The 20,710-nt window shown below is 38.9% G+C and overlaps 1 protein-coding gene across 1 annotated transcript in view; it reads right to left on the bottom strand.

The window, feature by feature from the left end:
- Positions 1-18,671, bottom strand: part of LOC128360726 (CD166 antigen homolog A-like) — a 40,347-nt gene extending 21,676 nt beyond the window's left edge. The window contains exon 1 of the mRNA XM_053321217.1: positions 18,410-18,671. Coding sequence (XP_053177192.1) covers positions 18,410-18,470 — 61 coding nt within the window. The 5' untranslated portion in view covers positions 18,471-18,671. The remainder of the gene's footprint in view (positions 1-18,409) is intronic.
- Positions 18,672-20,710: the final 2,039 nt, after the last annotated feature.

Below are 20,710 nucleotides of genomic sequence, written 5' to 3'. Positions count from 1 at the left end.
AGAAATATTTGCAGTTGCAGCCCTATATTGTTGAAAGTCGTTTCAGTCCTCATGCTGATGTTGACAAACTGCCTAAATTCAGATATTATGCAGAAGGTGGCAGCACGTATGTTTATTTGTAATTACTTGAGGTTATGGGAAATGGACGGCACAAAGACAACGACGTGTGGATTCAAAGCTGTTTGCCATGCTTCATTTTAAGCTGCACCATCTGTTTTAGGGCACTGAGAGCAACTGCAGATGTTGCCCTGCGTCTCTTTGACCTTCAGAAGGGTGTAATGGCCTTTTAGAGGGAATCATGTGAGGAAAAAAGGTCCATTTATGGAGAGAAAGACTTGAGACAAAGCCTCCCTCTGTGGATTCTTATCTACAAGTTACATAAGAACCGTTGTCTAAAGTTGAACACATTTATTAGCTTTATGATGGAAACCACTGTGTGATATTGTCCAACATTGATAAACTGCTGAGTTGATGCACGACTATTAAATGAAAAAATATTAGATTGGGAAATTAGGTTCAAGAAAAGCAGAGCAATTTATTTCTACACTTTATGACACATTATGTTCTCTGTACAATAGCTTTGTGTGCTCAGTAGAATAGTCTTCACTTTATGTCACCGTAAATGGAATGTATCTGTTTTTTGTTGTTTTTTTAACAAAAAAAGCAACTTGAATATGTCATGATGGGCATTTTTTACATTAATATGAAATTTTACAGACATTCATGATTACGATTAATCCAAACTATAATCAGCAGATTGGTGATAGGGAAAATAATCGTTATTTGTATCCTAATCTACTTCAAGACACAGTATCCAAAGATTTAAAGTGAATCTTAGTATTTTTCAACCCTATTTTACTATCTCTTTGTCTCTAACAAAGATTAACTAATGGGGACAACAATATTTGAAATTGATCCAGTATTGAGTAAGAGTGCTCTAGCCAGCAGCCATGAAATGGGCTATAATGTATGTCCACTAACTGTCCTTGTCAGCTAAATATTCAGCCATGAAATCTTTTAGATAGCAATAAGCTACACTTTCTGTACTCGAACACAACAAACTCCTCGTGGTGAAAGAAAAACGTTTTCTTTTTCTGTATGGTTCCATGATGTTGTCAGACACTTATAACATACACATTAGTGGGGCACTGTTTCCCTCAAGGGTTACATCGCAGCCTGTTTCATGGCTGCCGGCTGAAACGCTCCCACTTCATACAGGACCAATTTCAAACACTGTTGTCCCCATTAGTCACTCAGACACACAATACTGCAGTTTCCTTTTTTAATATTCTGATAATTAATGGGAATAGCAGGTTTTTTTCTTCTAAACCTAGTCTGATGTGTTCTGCACATCTCTCCGTGAAGATGGCATCGTCCTAAAAGCGTGCAGTGTAATTAATTGATTTTTTTTAAACAAAAAAATAAACAAAAAACATGACAACTTTAAAAGCTGAAGTTAAATAAAATAAGCACACTCACATTTTCACAGCCTACACTACGCACAGCCAATGTTTGTCACCTCGGGGCAAAACAAGCCTGAGTTCTACTAAGGAGGAGAATGGACAGCAAATGGGGAATTATGTAGAGTATACGACACACAGTATTATTAGTCTGAGTCTATTAAGCATAATGGCTCCCCTCCACCACCCCAGCAGCATGGGCACACTTTTAGGCTACTGTCCTCCCAAACAACAATAGTATTCATGCTTGGCTAACAAAATGCCCAATCAGAGCATTTGTTAATAATGCATGTTATTCAGGAAACTGGAGGAAAAACTGTAACTTGAAGAGAACAGGTAAGAGGTTTTGAATGAAAAAAAAAATACAGATGCAAATGCACAGAAGAGTAAAGCTAACGAAAATAACCCTCATCAGTACTCACTCCTGCATCATTTTACTCTAATGTAGTCTGGCAATGAATAGCTCTTACCTGCTTTCAAGTTCTCTCGTGGTACGAAAAAAAATTTAGTTTGAAATGTATTTTCAGAGAGACATATAGATAACTCTCTTTCCCCCTCAGGCAAAGAAAACAATGTTCATTTGCTACATCATGTGTGGTCAACAGACACCTACAGATGACAGCAGGTGGGAGAAGGGCTAATGTATTGCCTGCAGTCCCACCTGTCGGGTTCCCATTGCTGCCTTGTGACTGAAAATGCTGGCTTCATTTTCTCTGGTTTTAGACTGAGGAAGCCTCAGTACCTGTGCAGACATGCCGCTGCGGGATCAGCTTTCTGTTTCCGCTTCTCGACAGGGACTGAGATGACAGGCCAAAGAAATCAAGGAGCGCCCAAGATGGAGGGAAGATTTATTTTGCCCTCTGGAATTTCAAACCACTTGGGTAGATAATGATTGGTTCCCTAAATAAATGCCATGTTGTTAAAGAATTGTTGTTGCATATGATAATTATTTTTAAAGGCACAAAAACACACTTGTTCAGTCAGCTTCTTACCGTTAATGTAAAGATCTTAAATTAACAAAGAGATTTCTCTATTTGTGTGTTTTTTCTTAGCTCTTCTCATTGATTAAAGGTGGACGGGACTCAGTTAGAAAAGGGTGATGTCACCTTCAGTCCTTTCATGCACCAATCACAGTTTAGCTAAATTTGAATCAAGATGGAATGGCTGTCATGGCGTTGTCACTCAAATACAATCAAATTACACAATACACCCACACAGTCTTAATGAAGCAGAGCGACATGTTACCTTTTAACTTGATTTAGCAAACAGTTGCTATTTTATACAAGCAGCAGTTACAGAACAACATTATCATTCAATTGGAAGTGTGTTTCTGTCCACCTGATTGAATGTATTAATTCTCCTTTAACTCTGCTTTTATTCTCCATAAACTCCTGAGGGAAATATCTGTCTCTTTAGATATTGAATGCTCCACTGTGTGAACCAGCTAGTTGGTAACTTTGTCTATTAGCTTGATTTGGTGCTGAGAAGGTAGTGTAGTGTACAGTGAGTTCTTTTTAGCACTTTTTCTCTGATAACTGCCTGCTGTGGTTGAAAATGACACTATATGAATGCTGAGAGTGAAATAAAACAGTTAAGTTGCAGTTTAACAATGAGCTAATTCTCTGTAGGTTCATCACTACGACTGACATTATAAATCTTAATTCGATAGATTGTTTATTATATCTAATAGCTCAATGAGATTTTAATTTTTAATATCTTTGTCATTTCCCGAATTCTTTGTGGGATTTTAATTTGAGAGTAGCACGTTATTTGTGTATAGGTTGCCCATCAGTTCTTGTTTGCTTGATTTCCTACAATTCCCAGAATGCCCATTTATAATCCCCAGACAACAGGCACAAACACTTTGCATCAGCTGTGGGTTATTTGTGTAGTTGGAGAGAATAATAAGCCCAAAGGAAGCTCAAAACACATGACACTTTGTGACCATTCAGGACATTGTTTAAGCCTTACTGTTTTATTGTCTACACTGGTTTAAGTAATGAAGAAGTATGATTTTGACATTGACATTTACTCTTGTTTTTTCACAAACTAAAAAAAAACCTCTTCCACTAAATTTCACTCAGCAGTGCTAGGAAATATCTCAACATGGGGTCACGTCTGTGTTTGACCTGCTATTTGAGGTAATACTAAAAACACAGCACCAAACAACATAATGGGCCATAATTTCAACGTTCACTGATGAAACCTTGAGTCACATGTCATTAACTCTTTCAACAGAGTTGTCCTCACATACAGTATATCCATTGTGTTACGTAGAATAAAACTGCAAGCTGAATTTCAACATCATTATTAATTGACTAACATCTAAGCTTTGAAGCTGGATAATGAGAGACATACATAAAAATAATAATAAATTGATTGCAACATATTCAAGAACCTCTTGCATTTTCCTTTTGATTAACAAGTGAGTTTAATATGAGATTTTAAAAGGCAAATATTGTCAAGTGTTTTTAATAAATTATGTTCAAGTTCCTTTAAAGTACCGTCTCAGTCTGAAGATGCTGACAGCACAATCAAAGGAGACAATATGGCTTTGATTTAGTTTTAATAGTTTAACTATGCTTCAGGAAAGCACTTTAACAATACCAATATCTGTGGAGGAAAAAGTCTTTGTTGGTACTAGAAATAATGGCAGCATAAATAAATGTTACCATAAGGCTTGAGAACATATGTACTTACAATTTAGAAAGGCATAATATCCTTTCACATACAATATGTAAAAGTCGTCACATCATTGGCAGTAACACCAAGTCATTTTCTTACATTTTTTCTCAGGGATAGACAGAAGGGAAAGATAAAAGCACATTACAAGAAGGGTGATTATCACTCTAAATGACTTGCCATAAGGTTTCCTAGAAATTGATCTTGTGGCATGATCATTAGTCTTTGAAATGTTCTCCTCTATACACTCAACCACATGAGCATCCTCTTAAAAAAAAAAAGTCATAAATTGCGTCAGTAAATGAGCTGCATGGGTGCAGGAGCTGCTCTTAAGACAGCAGTCTGCTGGAGTGATCGGGTGGTAAGTGCACTCAGAAATCACGTCCATTATGTCGTGAATTATATATTTGAGGGGCGCAGGCCAGAAGACCTGAGGGGAGAAGTGGTTGAAATGCCTGTGGGTAGACTTGGGGCAGATCATACGAGCTCACAGTCCTGACTCCAAACATACACCAGCAAATCCCATCTGTGATGTGCCATTAAGGCAACATTAGGCCATTAACAAAGCACAGACGCACGCACACTGCTTCCTTCTTATCCATCGACCCTTCCTTGGCAATGACTTCATTCTTCTGTTTCCGGAAGAGCTGACCTCACCCAAATCTCCGGTTATAAACAAATAAGAATAACATTATTAAATTCCCTGTCAGTAGCAGACACTACTGGAAACGAATGGGTCTACATGCCTCGACTGTGTCACAGTGACCACGTTTCTCAGGTAAGGATTCCCCTTTTCAAAGTAATAACAGACACAGCGTGCAAGCAAATCACTAGTTTGCAGGGCAAATGAGATTATCACATCATTTCTAGCTATTAAAATGGAAAAAACTGGGCAATGACACCCTCAATCCCTCTGCTGCACAGATAAAGCTCATTATAATAAGGGTTATGACACGTAAGAAATAATCATACAACATTTTTCTCAGTTCAATTGCTCTCAAAGAAGGCTATCTGTAGGCTTTGACTGGTCAATTAAATCTATACAGTATCTTTATGTTAATAACCCAAATGAGAATTAACTATATGCCCTCATCTGTTGAGGTGAACTTCCACTTACTAATTAATCTTTTCAGTTCTATAAGTAAAAGCACCGAAGAAAGGCTGCCTATTAAATTTGCTTGTGAGTTTGTCAAATGTTCCTTTTGTGAAGAAGATAGCAAAGCTGAAGTCTATTAACTCCAGTCCAATATCCAGACAAGTGTTTAGCAACCATTCATTCTTAATTATTTCCTAGCAATTTACATGTGATAACTTTCTAATATGGCAAGAAGTCTTAAAATGTTATTAAACTAGAGGAGCTTACAAACATCAGTGAATGTGTCTTGTTCTCCCAAAGCTAACAATGAGTTTTCATTGCTCACATGCTCAACTTTGCTTCTTTTAACCCCAAAGGCTTCAAATTCAAGTGACTACATCTTGCAGAAACACTTAGCAAGAGTCATGTTTAGGAGCTAAAGATGAAGTAAACCTTAAATTCTAAATGTCTTTATCTCTAGTCAGTCTGGCCATTGTTTACCTATCTTTGAAGCGATGCTTTCCACAGATGTGATAGAGAACAATACAAAAGGAATCATAGATTTACGCCGTGGGTGTGTGCATGAAAGGCAACAAATCCTGAAAAGCAGCTCTGATTCATATTCCTGCTGTATATTCTTGGGATTTCAATGTATCCAGCTGAACTCGTAACATTTCATGCAAGCACCTTAAGAAAGCAGAGTCTTGAAAACAGGTATCTGATTTCACATTTCTTATGGTTCCCTGATGTTTTTTCTAGGTTTAAGATTATAAGGCACTGATAAATGCACAGTTTCTTACTGGGAAGACTTGCTGTTTGAAAACACTCTTTAATAGCCAATTCAATTAAAATTAGATCGTTTTCTTCCGGCTACCACAGGGAAATGTAATCAACCCAATTAAGGCTAAAAAAAAATGCAGTTAAACTGATGATAAAATAAATGTTTACAGTCTAATGTAATAAATGTAAGGGTTAAAGAGGTGCAGCAGATGGTGTGATACTACAGATGGAGCCTCTAACAGTAGGTAATGCTTCTCACTAATGAATATAGTGCCCTTTGAATTACTGAAGAGCTTGAACTGATCCATAAATCTAAGTGCAAGAAATGAAACGTCATGTTGCCATAATATTTCCATTTTTTTTCTCCCTCTTCAGCCAGATGTGTAAATAGGAAGCTTTAAAATATTCCTGACGTTCAAAACAACCTCCTTAGCAGCAAGGTGCGCTGTTTCACCAGGTCTCTTCAAGAGGTATCACATCAGACAGGAGTAGGTATCAGTTTTATGCATATATATATATACAGGCTAGACTACAGCAGACACTGACTTCTCCTCTCTGGACTGCAGATTGATCATAATTCAATTGTGTTAATAACATAATAAAATAAAATAAAAGGTCCACTAAAACCATAATGAGATATGGCAAAAGAAAGCCAAGACTGGTATTGAAATGATCATGAAAATGAATGAAGTCAATTAATTGATCAGAAAATCACTTTAAGCTTTTATGAAAGGTTTTCATTATCAATCTACTTTGTAGCCTATTAAATAATTGATACATGATTTATCAATTATTTAATAAATTATTGATCAATATTAAATAAATTAAATAAATAATTTAGGTCATGTATTGAGGAAACAAACATTGACATTTTGGACTGTTGGCTGGATAAAACAAAGAATCTGCACATCACCTTAGTGTGTGGGAACATGTGGTGAGCATTTGCCCCTATTTTCTGACAAAAATGCTAATAAAAAGAATTATTATTTGTACTGCTAGCTGGGAAGACCCTTACCCTCACACACAATATATTACACATGCAAACAGAGAGAGTCCTACAGAAGGGTCAAGACTGGCACATCCACCAGAGCATCTGCCTGTTTCTGAAAAATTCAGTGAATTAGATTATTTTTTCCAAATATTAGCCCCAACTAGCAGCTACAGAGTCCACTATTTACCAAGCTGCAATCAGTCTTTTGTTCAAGTACCTGTCTGCCTGCACCACAAGTGCTCCCTACCCTGTGGCCCAGCCTTGTCCCTGCCCCCACCCCAAACTCCCTCAACAGAAAAGCTTTGAACATTTGCAGCCCATTGGTCCTGGGAGAGCCGTTGTGTTTACTATTTTTCTATCTGTATGACCACATTAAGGTTGTATGTGGTGCCTGAGGATACCAATCATACATGTTGCTACAACACACCCCTGTTGAAGGTAAATGGAGCCTTGTCTACACCACACAGTGCTGGCAACAAACCCACATGCAGGAGATGGAGATGAATCAGCCCAAAGCCCATCACTTTCCTATGTTAGTAAACAAGGATGCACTCACTTATCAGTTTTAGAGTGCTTCATTAGACTCTGTATGGACTAAGTTTTTCCAACATTAAATGGATTATTAATGGAAATATACGCAGTAGTTTTATTATCTGAATTTCAGGCAGTTTGCCATCTTTGCTGTATTAAAAAGTACAGCTTGTTATGCTGTAAACAGCAGAACATAATAAGAGGTAGATATTTTCATTTGCTCAGCAGATGGCTTTCAGTGCAGCGTTCATATGATACCTACACATTAGTTGATCAAAGAGTCGTTTATGATGTTGTGTACTCATAGTGACATTCCTGACCTTCTAACCCTTCATTGTGAAACAGAGCAGGCAATGCTCCCAATTCCAATAAGCCAAGCAGCCTGGTTGGTATTAAGAGGGCATGACGGTTTCAAATTGTGTCCTGCTTCTGCTTCTGGCTCTGGGGGGGTCCTAAAGCCGCTGCTGGCTAAACAGAGCGGAGAGCGGTGGGAGGAATACATGGAATGCAGATAATACATACAAAGGATTATGTACCTGCTTGCACATCAAATCTGTGTGGTTTCACATTTAATACCCGTGGACCAACGTCTGCTTTGATAGAGTTCTATGAAAGGTTGGAGATTAACATGCGCTGTCACACCACTGAGTCCTCCTATGACTTCAGGACTTTCAGATTTAAGGTGGCGGAATAACTGCTAACGTGATTTGGCTGCAAGGTTTTACTAGTGCAAACTTGGAAGCTGTATTTTGCATATGATGAATTTATGTATTCCATAAAGGGTAGCAGGTTTCTTTATGAGGAATGAATTAATCTATGTCCAAAAGATTAATTTATATTTTGGTGAAGCAAGGTCAGTAATAGTATTATCCTGTTTTTTCAATGACACACAGTAGATAAAACTGTCACAACAAACCCAATCTTCCTCTATTGTTTGCGTCTTTTGTTTCTATAGGATGAGATAACCACTCTCAGTTTATGTAATTCAGCATGTCACTGTCATCTTGGGTGCAAGGGTCCTTTAAGGCATAATAATTTCATTAGTAGTGGCTATTACATTTTCTTCTTGAATCATGACATGAGGAAAAGCCATACATCAAGATAAGTGCTTTTAACCATCAACCCTGGCATTGCACATCTTAAACCGCTCCCCCCTTGCCTCTTCTCCTGTGTGGTACATTCAGAACAAGCTACTTTTGTGAGCAGAGGCACTGCATATCTATTTGATAGAGAGTTTTCCTGGCAGCAGAGATGCACACCACTTCACAAAAACCTGTCAATACGCAAAAATGTGCCAACACCTCTGAACTACGCCTGAAATATGTTCAAAATATCTACTATGTGGCCTAAAGAGCTTAGAAGTAAGAATCTCCATGGGAATGTTCGGCACAGACAATCCCCTTTAAGCAAACTGAGTCAACACGCTGTTCAGAAAGTCCTCTGGAGGAATGAGATTCTTCTACTGCAGGGTCAGACAAAAACAGAGCGATTGAGGCTAAAGCTGCCCTTAAAGGGGATTTATTATGCTTTTCGTTATTTTCAGTCACATATATATATATGTAATGTAACAATGTTATATGTTCATATTAAATGTGGCCAAAGTGTCAAATAATGAGGTACACATATGTAATAGTGATCCCTTTGAGCAAAAGCCTTTAGCCTAAGCTTACATCAATGTGAGGCAGTTTTCTTTATACATATCCATACTGATAACATTATGGCATTTTTCCATAGTTTTGGGGTAGTTACGCTGAGCCATGACTAAAGTCATTTTAATTAATCTTTTTAAATAAAAAAGCCACAGATCTCTTCTTAAACGTTAATATTTTCTGTTTTCTTTAGTCCTCTGTGATTGGTCACTGAATATCTTTGAGTTGTGGACTATTTGTCAGGACAAATAGGACTTTGTATATTGCATCTTGGGCTTCAGGAAACAGTGACCAATATTTTCACCATTTTCTAACACATTATGGATCAAAGTGCTGATCCATTAAACAAGAAAATTATCAGCAGATTACAATAAAGTTTTACCAAGTTAACAATAGCATTTTAAACATTATCATTGTGAGCATTTAACATTTAGTTCAAAGCACCACTTTTCCTTTGTCACACAAAGCTGCTAGCATGACTCATAGGGCCCCATCTTGCGGTCGGCGCACAGTGGATGGCGGGCGTGGCGCATGTGTCTTTGTTAGTTTCCCCCAGCGCAGTTGTCTAAATAGCAAATGCACTTGTACCAGTCTGTGCGCCTATGGGCGTGTTGATCTCAAAATGAGGAGTGGTCAGGCACATTGGTGGCACGTTAAACAGGTTTAAAGTCACTGGCGCAAGTCACTGGTATTTAAGGGAGCATTATCAAGAGTCCAATATGCTCCTAATTAGGCGGGTGCGCAGCGTGTAGACACTGTGCCTGTTACACACACACGGACACGCAGAAGCACACAAACATGCATCTTTAAAGTGTGGAGCATTGCATTGTGGGATTGTTAGCAGCAAGTACTTTTTTCGTACCATGGCGGAATATCTGAGGGTACTATACATATAGTATACTAGACATTCAGCATTTGCACTCAAATAAAATGGTGGAGGGTAACTATAGTAGTGCACTATATAGTAAATAGGGAGTGATTCTGGACATAAAAGTTGTTGTTACAAACAGAGCAAGAAGGGAAAAATCATATCTAAAAAAATAATTTCTTACCCAACTTCAATGTCTTCAATTGTTATTTATAGAATACATTTAAGAATTTGCATGTTTGCAGATATAATGCCCCAAGACAGGAAAATGCAGTAAATACAAGACACTACTAAGGAAGACAATAAGAAATATATTTCAAGCATGATAACTGAGGAAATACTTCCCTGAACGGAAAGGTAACAAAGTTTTCCAATTATTGGATACCCAATGGGTAATTTCACTGTGTTTTAATAAATATTGGCGTAATGACAAACTGTGGCTGTGATGTTGCCTTGGTTTGGTGAATCCATTTGTGTTGGCTTTGTTTACAGATGAGCATGCTTTGGCAAGCCCCCAATAATAGGACAAGTAATCCTGAGATTTCCTTTTTAAAAGAGTGGATGAGCATTCCACTTTACCTTAAATGTCCCTAACTCTCTCTCCAACTCTCCAAAATATTACTGTTCATTTGTCACTGTCATTTTTTTGCGGTGTGACCCTGCACATCCAAATTAAATCACTATCATTATAAGAGGAAATGATGTGTCATGTCCTCTGTATCTACTACTTGTGCAATGGGAAAATGAATGGCAGCATAATGGCTTATGGCATCTTCATTACTCAAAATTAAACACTGCAAAGTACATTTAACAACGTCATCACTCTATAGACTACCCAGGCATGGTAATAATGCAGCTTTTATGTGACACAGGCCCTTTGGTAAAAAGGCTGCTGCAGAGTTTACTATTAAAACATTCCTGCCTTTTTTTCTTTTGTGCCCACTCTGCAGTCAAGTCAGAGAAGAATCAGTAGATTTTTTTTGAACGAAGAGGATAAATCAGTACAAAAGTCTGTGTTTAAATTGCACCAGTGGGACGTGTTTCTTTCTCCACAGGACCAGGCTATTTGACCTCTTAAGACATCCCATTAGAAAATTAAGTATTGCATCCAATTACAAGACAAGCATCTTTTCACCTTCCCTGTAATGTCTGGCAGTGGAACAGCTGAATGCTTAACAGCAATGCTGAGCGTCTTATCATAAAACATCTACAAGTCATGCATCAGCCAAACCATCGCTTGTGTGGTAATTGCCATGTTAAAAGTCACCACTTGACTTCTTTAAATAAAATCTGATGTTGAATCTGTAGAAACAGAGCTTCCGCTGTTGCTGATGCACTTTTGCTTACAGCAAGACAATTTGGAATAATGTACTGTAATCTGGTGTGTCTGTGTGCAGTACATTTCTTCTCACTCAAGTTGTTACACACTAGCAAGTACATGCACCGAAGCCAGGAAATAAGTGAAAATTGCTTCCAAAAGCAGGTGAATTAATTATTTATGTATTATATGTAACACGGAACATTTACACAAAGGGTCAAATAATCATCTGCATTTTCAATTATATATACAGTACCAGTCAAAAGTTTGCCATCCCATTTGCTTTAATGAGAAAATGTGTAGAAACTTTTGACTGGTAGCCTACTGTATGTACATTGAAATAGAAACATGCAATTATCAGTGGGTGCTTACAATAACATCTAACATGGATTGAAGTGGATGTTGAGTAATGCATGCAAACATATTGTTGCAATACTATTTTACACATTTGTTATGTTTAAGTTGGTTTGGTAAAGTCTGCATCCATAATATTACTATATGAAGAGGCAGCTGGATTTCTCCATTCCATTTTTCCATTAATTTTAGCTAGTAACTATTTTAATTTATCTGCTTGTTTGTTAACTTTCTTTATGTGTTCACAGCACCATATGTGGCTTTAAGGTATTATAAATGTGTTAGGTTGGTGGGAGGTGTGCAGGGCTGCAACTCACAAATATTTTCATTATTGATTCATCCAAACAATTTTAATCACTGTTTTCCAGAGCCCAAGATGATGCTCTCAAATGTCTTATTTTGTCCTGACCAACAGTACAAAACTCAAAGATATTCAGTATACTGTCACAGAGGACCAAAGAAACCAGAAAATATACACTCTGCAGCTGAAATTGAATTAGACTCTTTTCTTTAAAAAAATGATTCAAAATGATTAATCAATTGTAAAATAGTTGGAGATTAATTTAATAGTTGGCTATTTACTTTACTAAATGTTATAGCTCTAGAGGCCTCTATTGTGCAATTAATCCATTGTAGTTGGCACCTTGCAAGTTATTGTAACAATACATTTTCTAAAGATGAGTGCCAATTTGTAATTTTATAGTTATTTTCCCCCTAAGCACAAATATAAACGTGGACATATTGTTTTACTGAATTCTCCCTCAATGTCTCCATAGACCCCTTGGCTACTGTAGTAGTACTATTGGTTAATAATCTGACATAGAGAGGTCTGAAATGCATCTTGCAAATAAGATTTTTACAAAAAGATTCTTACCATTGTAAAAAAAACCTACAGTGATTTAAAATTTCAAGAAAAGTTGGATGTTCTGGACCTTTATCAAGGTTCAAGGGTATTCAGTCTTATGTGTATTGATACAATGATGAACCAGAGATGGACTTACCACTTAATCTTTTATCTAGCTTCTTACTTACACACTAAGTGAATGGCAGACTTTTAAATCCAATCAGAGATGTACTCTTGCCATCCCCTATGAAAGAGAGTCTCTCTGAATGAGATCTCCTGTCTCCTGCAAGTTCAACCGAAGCAGCGTGTAATCAAAGATAGCTTCAGGCACCACAGACTGCTGCAGTCAACGAAGGAAGGATGGTGGACATCAGCTCAACACAAAGAAACAGCTTTTAAAATGGAAAGAATGTGAATAGCGAGGTCAATTGCAGACACAAACCAGTTCTGTTGAATCCCAAAGGAAAGACGTAATGAGTAGCAGTGCAATGTTTCATGAATGAAAAACTGCTTAACAGCATCTGAATGAATAGAACGATTTCACAGTGTTGCAAAAGAGCTTTGACCCAACAGAGGCTGATTCAGAAATGAATGAGAAGACAAAACTTCATGTCGTTTTATTATTTGGCCCGGGGCTTAAAATGAATGTTTCACATTTTGCACAAAAACTGCACCAACCCGACTGACTTCCCTGAACCTAAGGCAAGTCCAAATAAAGGTTTGATACAATAGCTACCTCCTGCCTTGCTGCTTGACTCTCATAAATGAGCAGAATAATGACTTTATGGCAGTGCAGGCATAAATATCAGAGGTTCAGCCCCTCCATCGGTCAAAAGGAGCCCCTGCTGCTGATACTCCAATGTGCTGTCAGTGGTGAGAGAAGTGCAATTGCTTTGTCTTGTTATCTATAAGATACATTCTAATGAGAATAAGAAGGTCATTAAATGTAATTTACAAAAAACAAAGGCCATCTAAAGCCCATGCCCCCGGCTTTCCACACACATGTGCCCCTTTATGGTATTCCTTAGATATTCTCTGTGGTGGTAGGATTACCATCACAGTTAATGGAGGCCTCTCAAAGAATTCATTAAAACAGAGCATTGACTGACTCTAATGGAGAATTTGAACAAAGATCCAGGCCCAGTTAAAGATGGGTGTGGCTACAGGCTTTTCATATGGAGGAGCCCCCCCCCCCACAGTCAGGTTGCACATGTGAAGTGCAGGGACAGGCAGCAGCTACTCTGTGCCCTCTCTGAGGGGTGTGTGCTGTTCCATATTAATGACAAAGGGAGGAGCGGGAGCAAGAAGTCGCTATCATACACTCATTTGTTTAAAAAGAGCCTGCTTCACAATACAGTCGGTGGGAGTCCACAGGAATCCAGTGAAAGCTGGGGGCTGCGTCAATAACAAAAGACAGAAACAACCTCACTTTTTGTCCCTGAAACAAGAGCTTCCCAATTTCAGAATGCCGTTGGTCTTTCACCAAAACCAAAGACACCTTCGTGCATTTCAATGGGGGCATTCCTGTATAAAGAAAGAAGCACAACTGCATAGCATAGTCATCTCTCTCCTGTTGTTAAGCCTTTCTTTATAGCTGAAACAATGAAACTCTGGTCCCTCCCCTTGGATAAAGAAACAAACCAGTATTTTGCACCGCAGAGCAAGGAACCTGTACACAAAATGAGAAACCTGAGCTGTTGTTCTGTCTGGTACAACATGATAACAGTCTAGCTCACTTTTAAATAATCCCACCTCAGTCTAAACAAGTAAAACAGCACATATGAAGTCATTAAGGAGCCAAATTCAACAAGGTTTTCTTGACCTAATTGGCAAATTAAAACAAAACCGGAAGGCTAAAGAAGCAATTTTAGCTGACTTTATAAAAATGGAATATATCTCACACACTCCCACAGTAAAGTGGGGCAAGCCAATCACAAAAGTGTAATTAAGATTCACTTGCTGCTGTTTTACTGATAATCCTGTGTGTAAAACTGTCACAGGCGAACAAAAGACCTTTTTCCTCATTGAGTCATTGCCTGAGAGTGATTACTTTTGCCACACAAGTCCTTTCAGTTTCTCAAGGCAAAATCACTCATACCTTTCTCTGCTCGGCAAGTCCAGCTAAGAGTAAATTGCTCTCTCTGACATGTAGAAAACTCAGCATGTACACGTGGTAGCTCCTATTTCTTCACAGCTGTCTCACTGCATCTAATCCAAAAGGTTAAGTTTGCTTTAGAAATTAGATTTTTGAACAAATCTAAAATTAAACTTTTAGAGCTCTTGTCATGAAAGCTTAACACATTCAAATCAAGTCAATTCTAATGTTACAACTTACAACTTATCACAGCTTAGCTCAACATGAGTGATGTGAGCAGACTGCTTTTCCTTCAACAACTGCACACACAAACAGGAATCATAAAGAGACACTAACCCCCGTCATGACCCTAAAATCAACACTAATCCACCTGTTCAGTGTTCTGCTGGGGGTGGAGGAGTGAGAAAGAGCGTGTGTGTGGGTGTGCACTATTCCTGCCCACTGTTTGAGGGGGTGAGGAGCAAACAAAGACCAAAAGAAATCAGCAATGCATATCTATATTGAACTGTGTTACATCAGAATTAATGCTTTTATCCAACTGTACTCTTTCATGTTAAATTGATTTACACAATCTGGGATCTGGGAGTCTACATTTAATTTTAGTGTGAGCATGTCCTTACCATGTAAGAAAGATGCACACGTTATTAGCTTAATTCATTTCTTCTTCCTCTTGTCATGGTTACACAGCAGGCTAATGATTGACTCTAATCTGAGATTTCCCAAACTTTGGAACTAAAACCTTCTATTTGCTCTTTTTAGTGTCCTGCATCAAAGATTGTGTAACAACCACGTTTTAATTTCATCACTTCAGGTTGTTTTTAGATTTCCCATTGCCCAAGAGCTCGATCCTCACATCCAGGCTATAAAATGTGGCTGCCAGGGGCGCTGGTAGGAATTCTGCACCCCCTGATGTGAAGTGACACTGGGTTCCCCACCATAATGCAGTTTAATTTACAGTACAACCTTGCCTGTTTCAGAGGCCCCTCTCTTCTTTGAGGAAGCCCAAGATATATTCCTTATTTTCTCTCCTTCAGCAGCACATCTGTATTCTGCTCATATCCACTTATTTCTTACTCTCATCAAGGTATAATGCACACAAACTCCTCCAATGAGAAAATGGCATTTGTTTAACGTTCTCTTCCATACTTAGTAAATTACCATTAGACAGCAACTGATGCTAGAAAAGATTCCACTTCACACCCTCTCTTCATGCACAGGCCTGAGAGTCCTACAGAGCTTTTTGAGAGACATTATGAGCTGCCAAATTTAGGTTAAGCATCCAGAAGAACAATGAGCTGTAAAGATATCACATTTGGGGCCATTTTAAGCATCCCTACTCTAATAAATGAGAAGAAGAGCTTGTTAGTCAGGTTATGCATGTTTGGCAGTCGGGTTCAATTATTTAAATTCTGCAGATCCTCATGTATTTACTCAAATTTCTTTGCTTCATAATTTGATTTTGCTCTCCATCTATCCAGCTAGTCATTTCTAATAATTGATCAGCTGATAAAAAAATAATTGACATTCAGAGAGGAAGTTTAAAAGTGGACTAGTCTCCAGATTCAGCATTTCTATTCAAAGCTTGAGTCAGTTGAATTGCCATAGTTCTCATGAATGCATCTGAATTTTGCATGAAAGAATGCAATACTTGCAAGTCACAAAGAAATCTCTTTTCAAAAAGGAGAAAAAAACCACAGACTTCAAACATTGAGTGGAAACAGCCTATAAACAAGAATAGACACGCACACAAATCCAAAGATGTACAAGATCTTACATGTAACCCACATGTACAATTAAATACGCTCTTTTCCCATTTCCTGTGCATTCACATCAGTCTGAATGTAACCTAGTTAAAGATGAAAGAAAGGAGAGTGAATCTATCTCAGGTGAAATTGGGTGACCCCCACAAGAGATTAGTCCATTAGCAAAAGGGAGAGCCCCACTCGCTTGACAAGTAATACCAGCTGTGACACCGAGCGCTGTCTGTCTGGGAGGGGGTGAGGGTGGTGGTGGTGGGGGAAGGGTGGAGACAAGGCAGCGAACAAAAAAACAGATGCATCTTTCTACACTATTTGTTCAAAGAGTATTTCATGGATCTGTTTTTGTGCTCTATCCGGTTTTTGGCCATATGCCTTGGCCTTTAATGCTGTAGCCCCGGGAGCTGTTCCTTTTTTCATCTGTTCAAATATAATAAACTCACAGGCCTGTTTTTTATTACAAGTATTGATGCTGTTTTTATTGCAAATCCCAAACTGAATAATCCACATCAGTCAGATTTTGCCCATACTGAGCAACTTGACAAAGAACATTTCTTTTGTGTGAATCTTTCATCATTGACACTTTTTTTTACAACAACATGAAGAAGCCAACAGTGACCATCTGTTGTCCAAGCAAACACACACACACACATGTTCTGCCCATCACGTCAGGGCAGTGTGTCTGCTAAACACACAGTGGTGTGGACGACCCCAACGTCTAACCTCATTACCAACTGAGTGCACTCTCTCCCAGTCTCAAGCACACGGCACTGCAGCGGCACAGCGGTGTAAAAACACCTTGAAAGGGCCATTCGCTTCCTCTCAAATAAACCACCTGAGCCTGACTGATAGCTGCTGCATGGGTGTTAATTTACAACAACAGGCGCCACCCTAGTGTGACGAGGTAGAACGGAGTACAGTGAGATCAACCTCTCTGCCCCTTTGCTGTCCAAGGGAACACTCCTGTGCAGCTTTGCATAATGGTCTGGTTGAGTGAAGTGAACACATGGTGCTGCTACCTGTTGGCTTAATGTGGCAGGCGAGGATGAAAAGACATCTTCTGCACATTGAATATCAAGCGCAAAATGGAGACAAAGAAAGCAATTTTGCACCTGTTCCAAAAATATTTTAGAAAACACCACTTCATGCCAGGTGTCTCCATTCACACCATACCCAAAAGAGCAACATTTCATAGCCAGAACTTTGACGCATTCACATGCACACACACATTACAGGTGCCAACATACAAAATGTGCCCTATCCTCTGTGTTAAGGGAGCCAGTGAGGAGCGCGTTTCCCCGCCCAACGGGCAGCACATAATTACAATAAATGAGACAGGATGTGAACGCAGCATCTTTCTGCTAAACAGCATGGTTAACAGGAGAGATAACACATGAAACTGAGGCATCATGATGACATCATGGCCTGAACACACGTGAAGACTGGATGAGGATGACTACCTCACTGCCTCTCCCATCATGGGTAGCATACAAAAAAAAGGATGGCCAATATCACGCCACATAAGCAGAAATGGAAAAAGTCACTTCTTATAGATATTAGGAGGACTTTACAATCTTAAATATAATAATTCATCTTTCTTCTGTGACAGTTAAGTTTTTTTAAAATCAGATTATAGATTTGGATTAGGCACCAATGCATAGTTTAAACTGGCATAAAAAACAATAGATTATTCAATAGATGCATGATTTTGTAATTGTTTAAACAAGAGGGACATTTCTAGAAATGCAATTTAAATTCAAATCACATAACACAATCAAATCGGTGACTTCCTAACTTATAAAACACACAAAGCGTCTCTGTTCCACTTCCCCTCCTCCAAAAATGTGATCGATAAGCCGGTCTGAAGTTTTGGTGGCACCTGCGTGTGACAGCTGGATTTTTTTTTTCTTTTTTTACCCACCCCCTCTCATACCTGCGGCTTAGCGCGAAGACGCACTCCGCATGAGCAGCACCACTGCCCCGCTATAATGAGACAATAGCTTACCTTGGCAGAGGAGCGTGGTGAACAGGAGGGCGCGCACGCAGCTGGCGGACAACAAGTGCATCCTTGCGAGTCTCACAGATCCTCAGTCGGCTGTAGGTTTTACAGGTTTGTTTGAAAAAGAAACACTTGCTTGAGTTTTTGTTTTCTTCTTTTTCCTCTACTTCTTCTATGGGTGGGGTTAAAATGGTCCTCGTGAGCTCGGTTGCTGGTTCAGTTCAGTTTTTGGCTCTTCTCCCAACGTGGCATGTGCTCGCCAACTCGCGCTCGCATCAGTTCTGGTGGAACAGGTAATCGCGAGGGGTACGCAGACAAGCGCGAGGGCGGAGGATACTGTTTCCAGCTCCGCCTCTGACACCCCCCTCTTCTCCCAAACCTCCCCTCCAGCTGCCCCACACCCCCCACCCCTCCTGCTCCCACACACAAGTGCACCCCCCCCCCCTCCCTTTTCTTAAGACCCCCAGCAACTCACTCCCTCGTGCTCACCCACCTTCTCCTCCCTCTCCCTCCTTTTTTACTCTCACCCCCCCACCCCCCCTCTTAACAGGCCTCACACACACATACACACACATACACACACACACATAGCCAGCATGTGTAACCTGCAAATCATGCCTCAAACTTGTTTCGTGCACAATACCCACATGTGGAAGAGTTACCCAATAGCTGTTTATCTTGAAATTTAACTAGCATTTGTTTTAGCAAGAAAATGTGCTCATGTCAAGTTAAAGTAGCTACTCATTATGAAAAACTATCTCCCTCACAGTGTTTAATTACAGCTAATGCATCAATAATGAAACCTTACAAAATGGGGCAATTCTGTTTCTTTTTTTTTTTTTGTTAATTTAGAATACATACCTCCTCGATGTCATTGTCAGTTCAGTGTCAAAAATTAGCTTTGTCTTCGGGATAAGGTTGTTTTTGAGAGTTTCTGAAAAGTTGACATTTAGATTTTTTTTGTTGTTGTTATTTTTAGCTGACAGGAGTGACATTTTATAAGCGCATCAAGGTGAGAAATCAGAAATCTACAAACCATCTAGAAACTGCAGCCATCAGATAAATAAGTGGAGTAAAAAAATACACAAATTCCATCTGAAAAAATTCTTTTAGAAATTGAATTGAATATGAGCAGAATTGTACGTACACGCATAATACTTGAGTAACAACTATGAAGTAACAACCCTGACTCCAACATGCACACACACACACACACACACACACACACACACACACACACACACACACACACACACACACACACACACACACACACACACACACATAATGCACTTTCAATCAACCCTCTGCCTAAGACTTGTAGATCAGGCTTTCATGCAGAGTCTCATGCTGCTACATTGTGCCTTACAGGCACAGAGGATGGTAAGTAGGCTATAGGATGTAGGTCCAAGGTTAATTATAATGAAGAAATGTTCACATAAATAATTTATCCATAATTAATTATTAAAAACCTTGCTCATATCTCCATACTTTTCAATTATTTCACTGAGCACAGTCAAGAGCAACACCACCATGATTATTATCCATCTAATGACTATGTTAATAGAATTAATATGAGGTACTTAATGCTTTGGGATAAATTGAGCTTTTACCTCTTTTCACTTACACTCTTTTTGGCTCAGTATAATGTCAGTAGTTATTTATGTACCTGCACGGTGTGTTGTGGTTTCAAGTCAGGTTTCACATATGATGACAAATACATTGTGGCAATAGATGAGGGCTATTTTCTGTCGAAGTATCGCTCTCTAAAACGGGTGTAACGACGACTGTTTCATCGAGTCCATTTCAGAAGTCGGTAAAAATAACATTAGAGCATGTAAAATGTCATTAAAACCACACTTGCTGCAAATAAAATGATTTACCACTGTGCTGTAACTGCATGATCATGCTTGTCTGATCACAAAATGTGTGTCTGCGTGTGTGCACAGTGTGTGTTGGGCAAGGGAGAAATCTATCAGGGTGAAGAAGTAAGTATTCCTCACCCTGGGTGTGTAATTCATGTAGGTCTGTGATGGTTTGTGCAAATGGAGTGAGGGCACAGGCTGTGAAAACCTAATGCAATTTGATTAGAAGTTAACCGCAAAGCAATATTTTTCCTGCCTCAGTGCACCGAGAGAAAAAAAAACTATTTGCTTTTTTTCTGTGTGGGTGAAAGTGAATGAGACTGACTGATGACCAAGCCTGGAGCGTGGTGTTCAATTACCAAACAATAACATCGTGTTCATAATTTGGATTTCAGGTGGGCCGGTCAAGGACTTAATATTGAAACAAACAAGAGAAAACAAG

Source organism: Scomber japonicus, chromosome 6 (assembly GCF_027409825.1).
Source record: "Scomber japonicus isolate fScoJap1 chromosome 6, fScoJap1.pri, whole genome shotgun sequence".
In the NCBI taxonomy this organism is placed as follows: Eukaryota; Metazoa; Chordata; class Actinopteri; order Scombriformes; family Scombridae; genus Scomber; species Scomber japonicus.
This window is presented reverse-complemented; position numbering and strand designations above follow the sequence as displayed.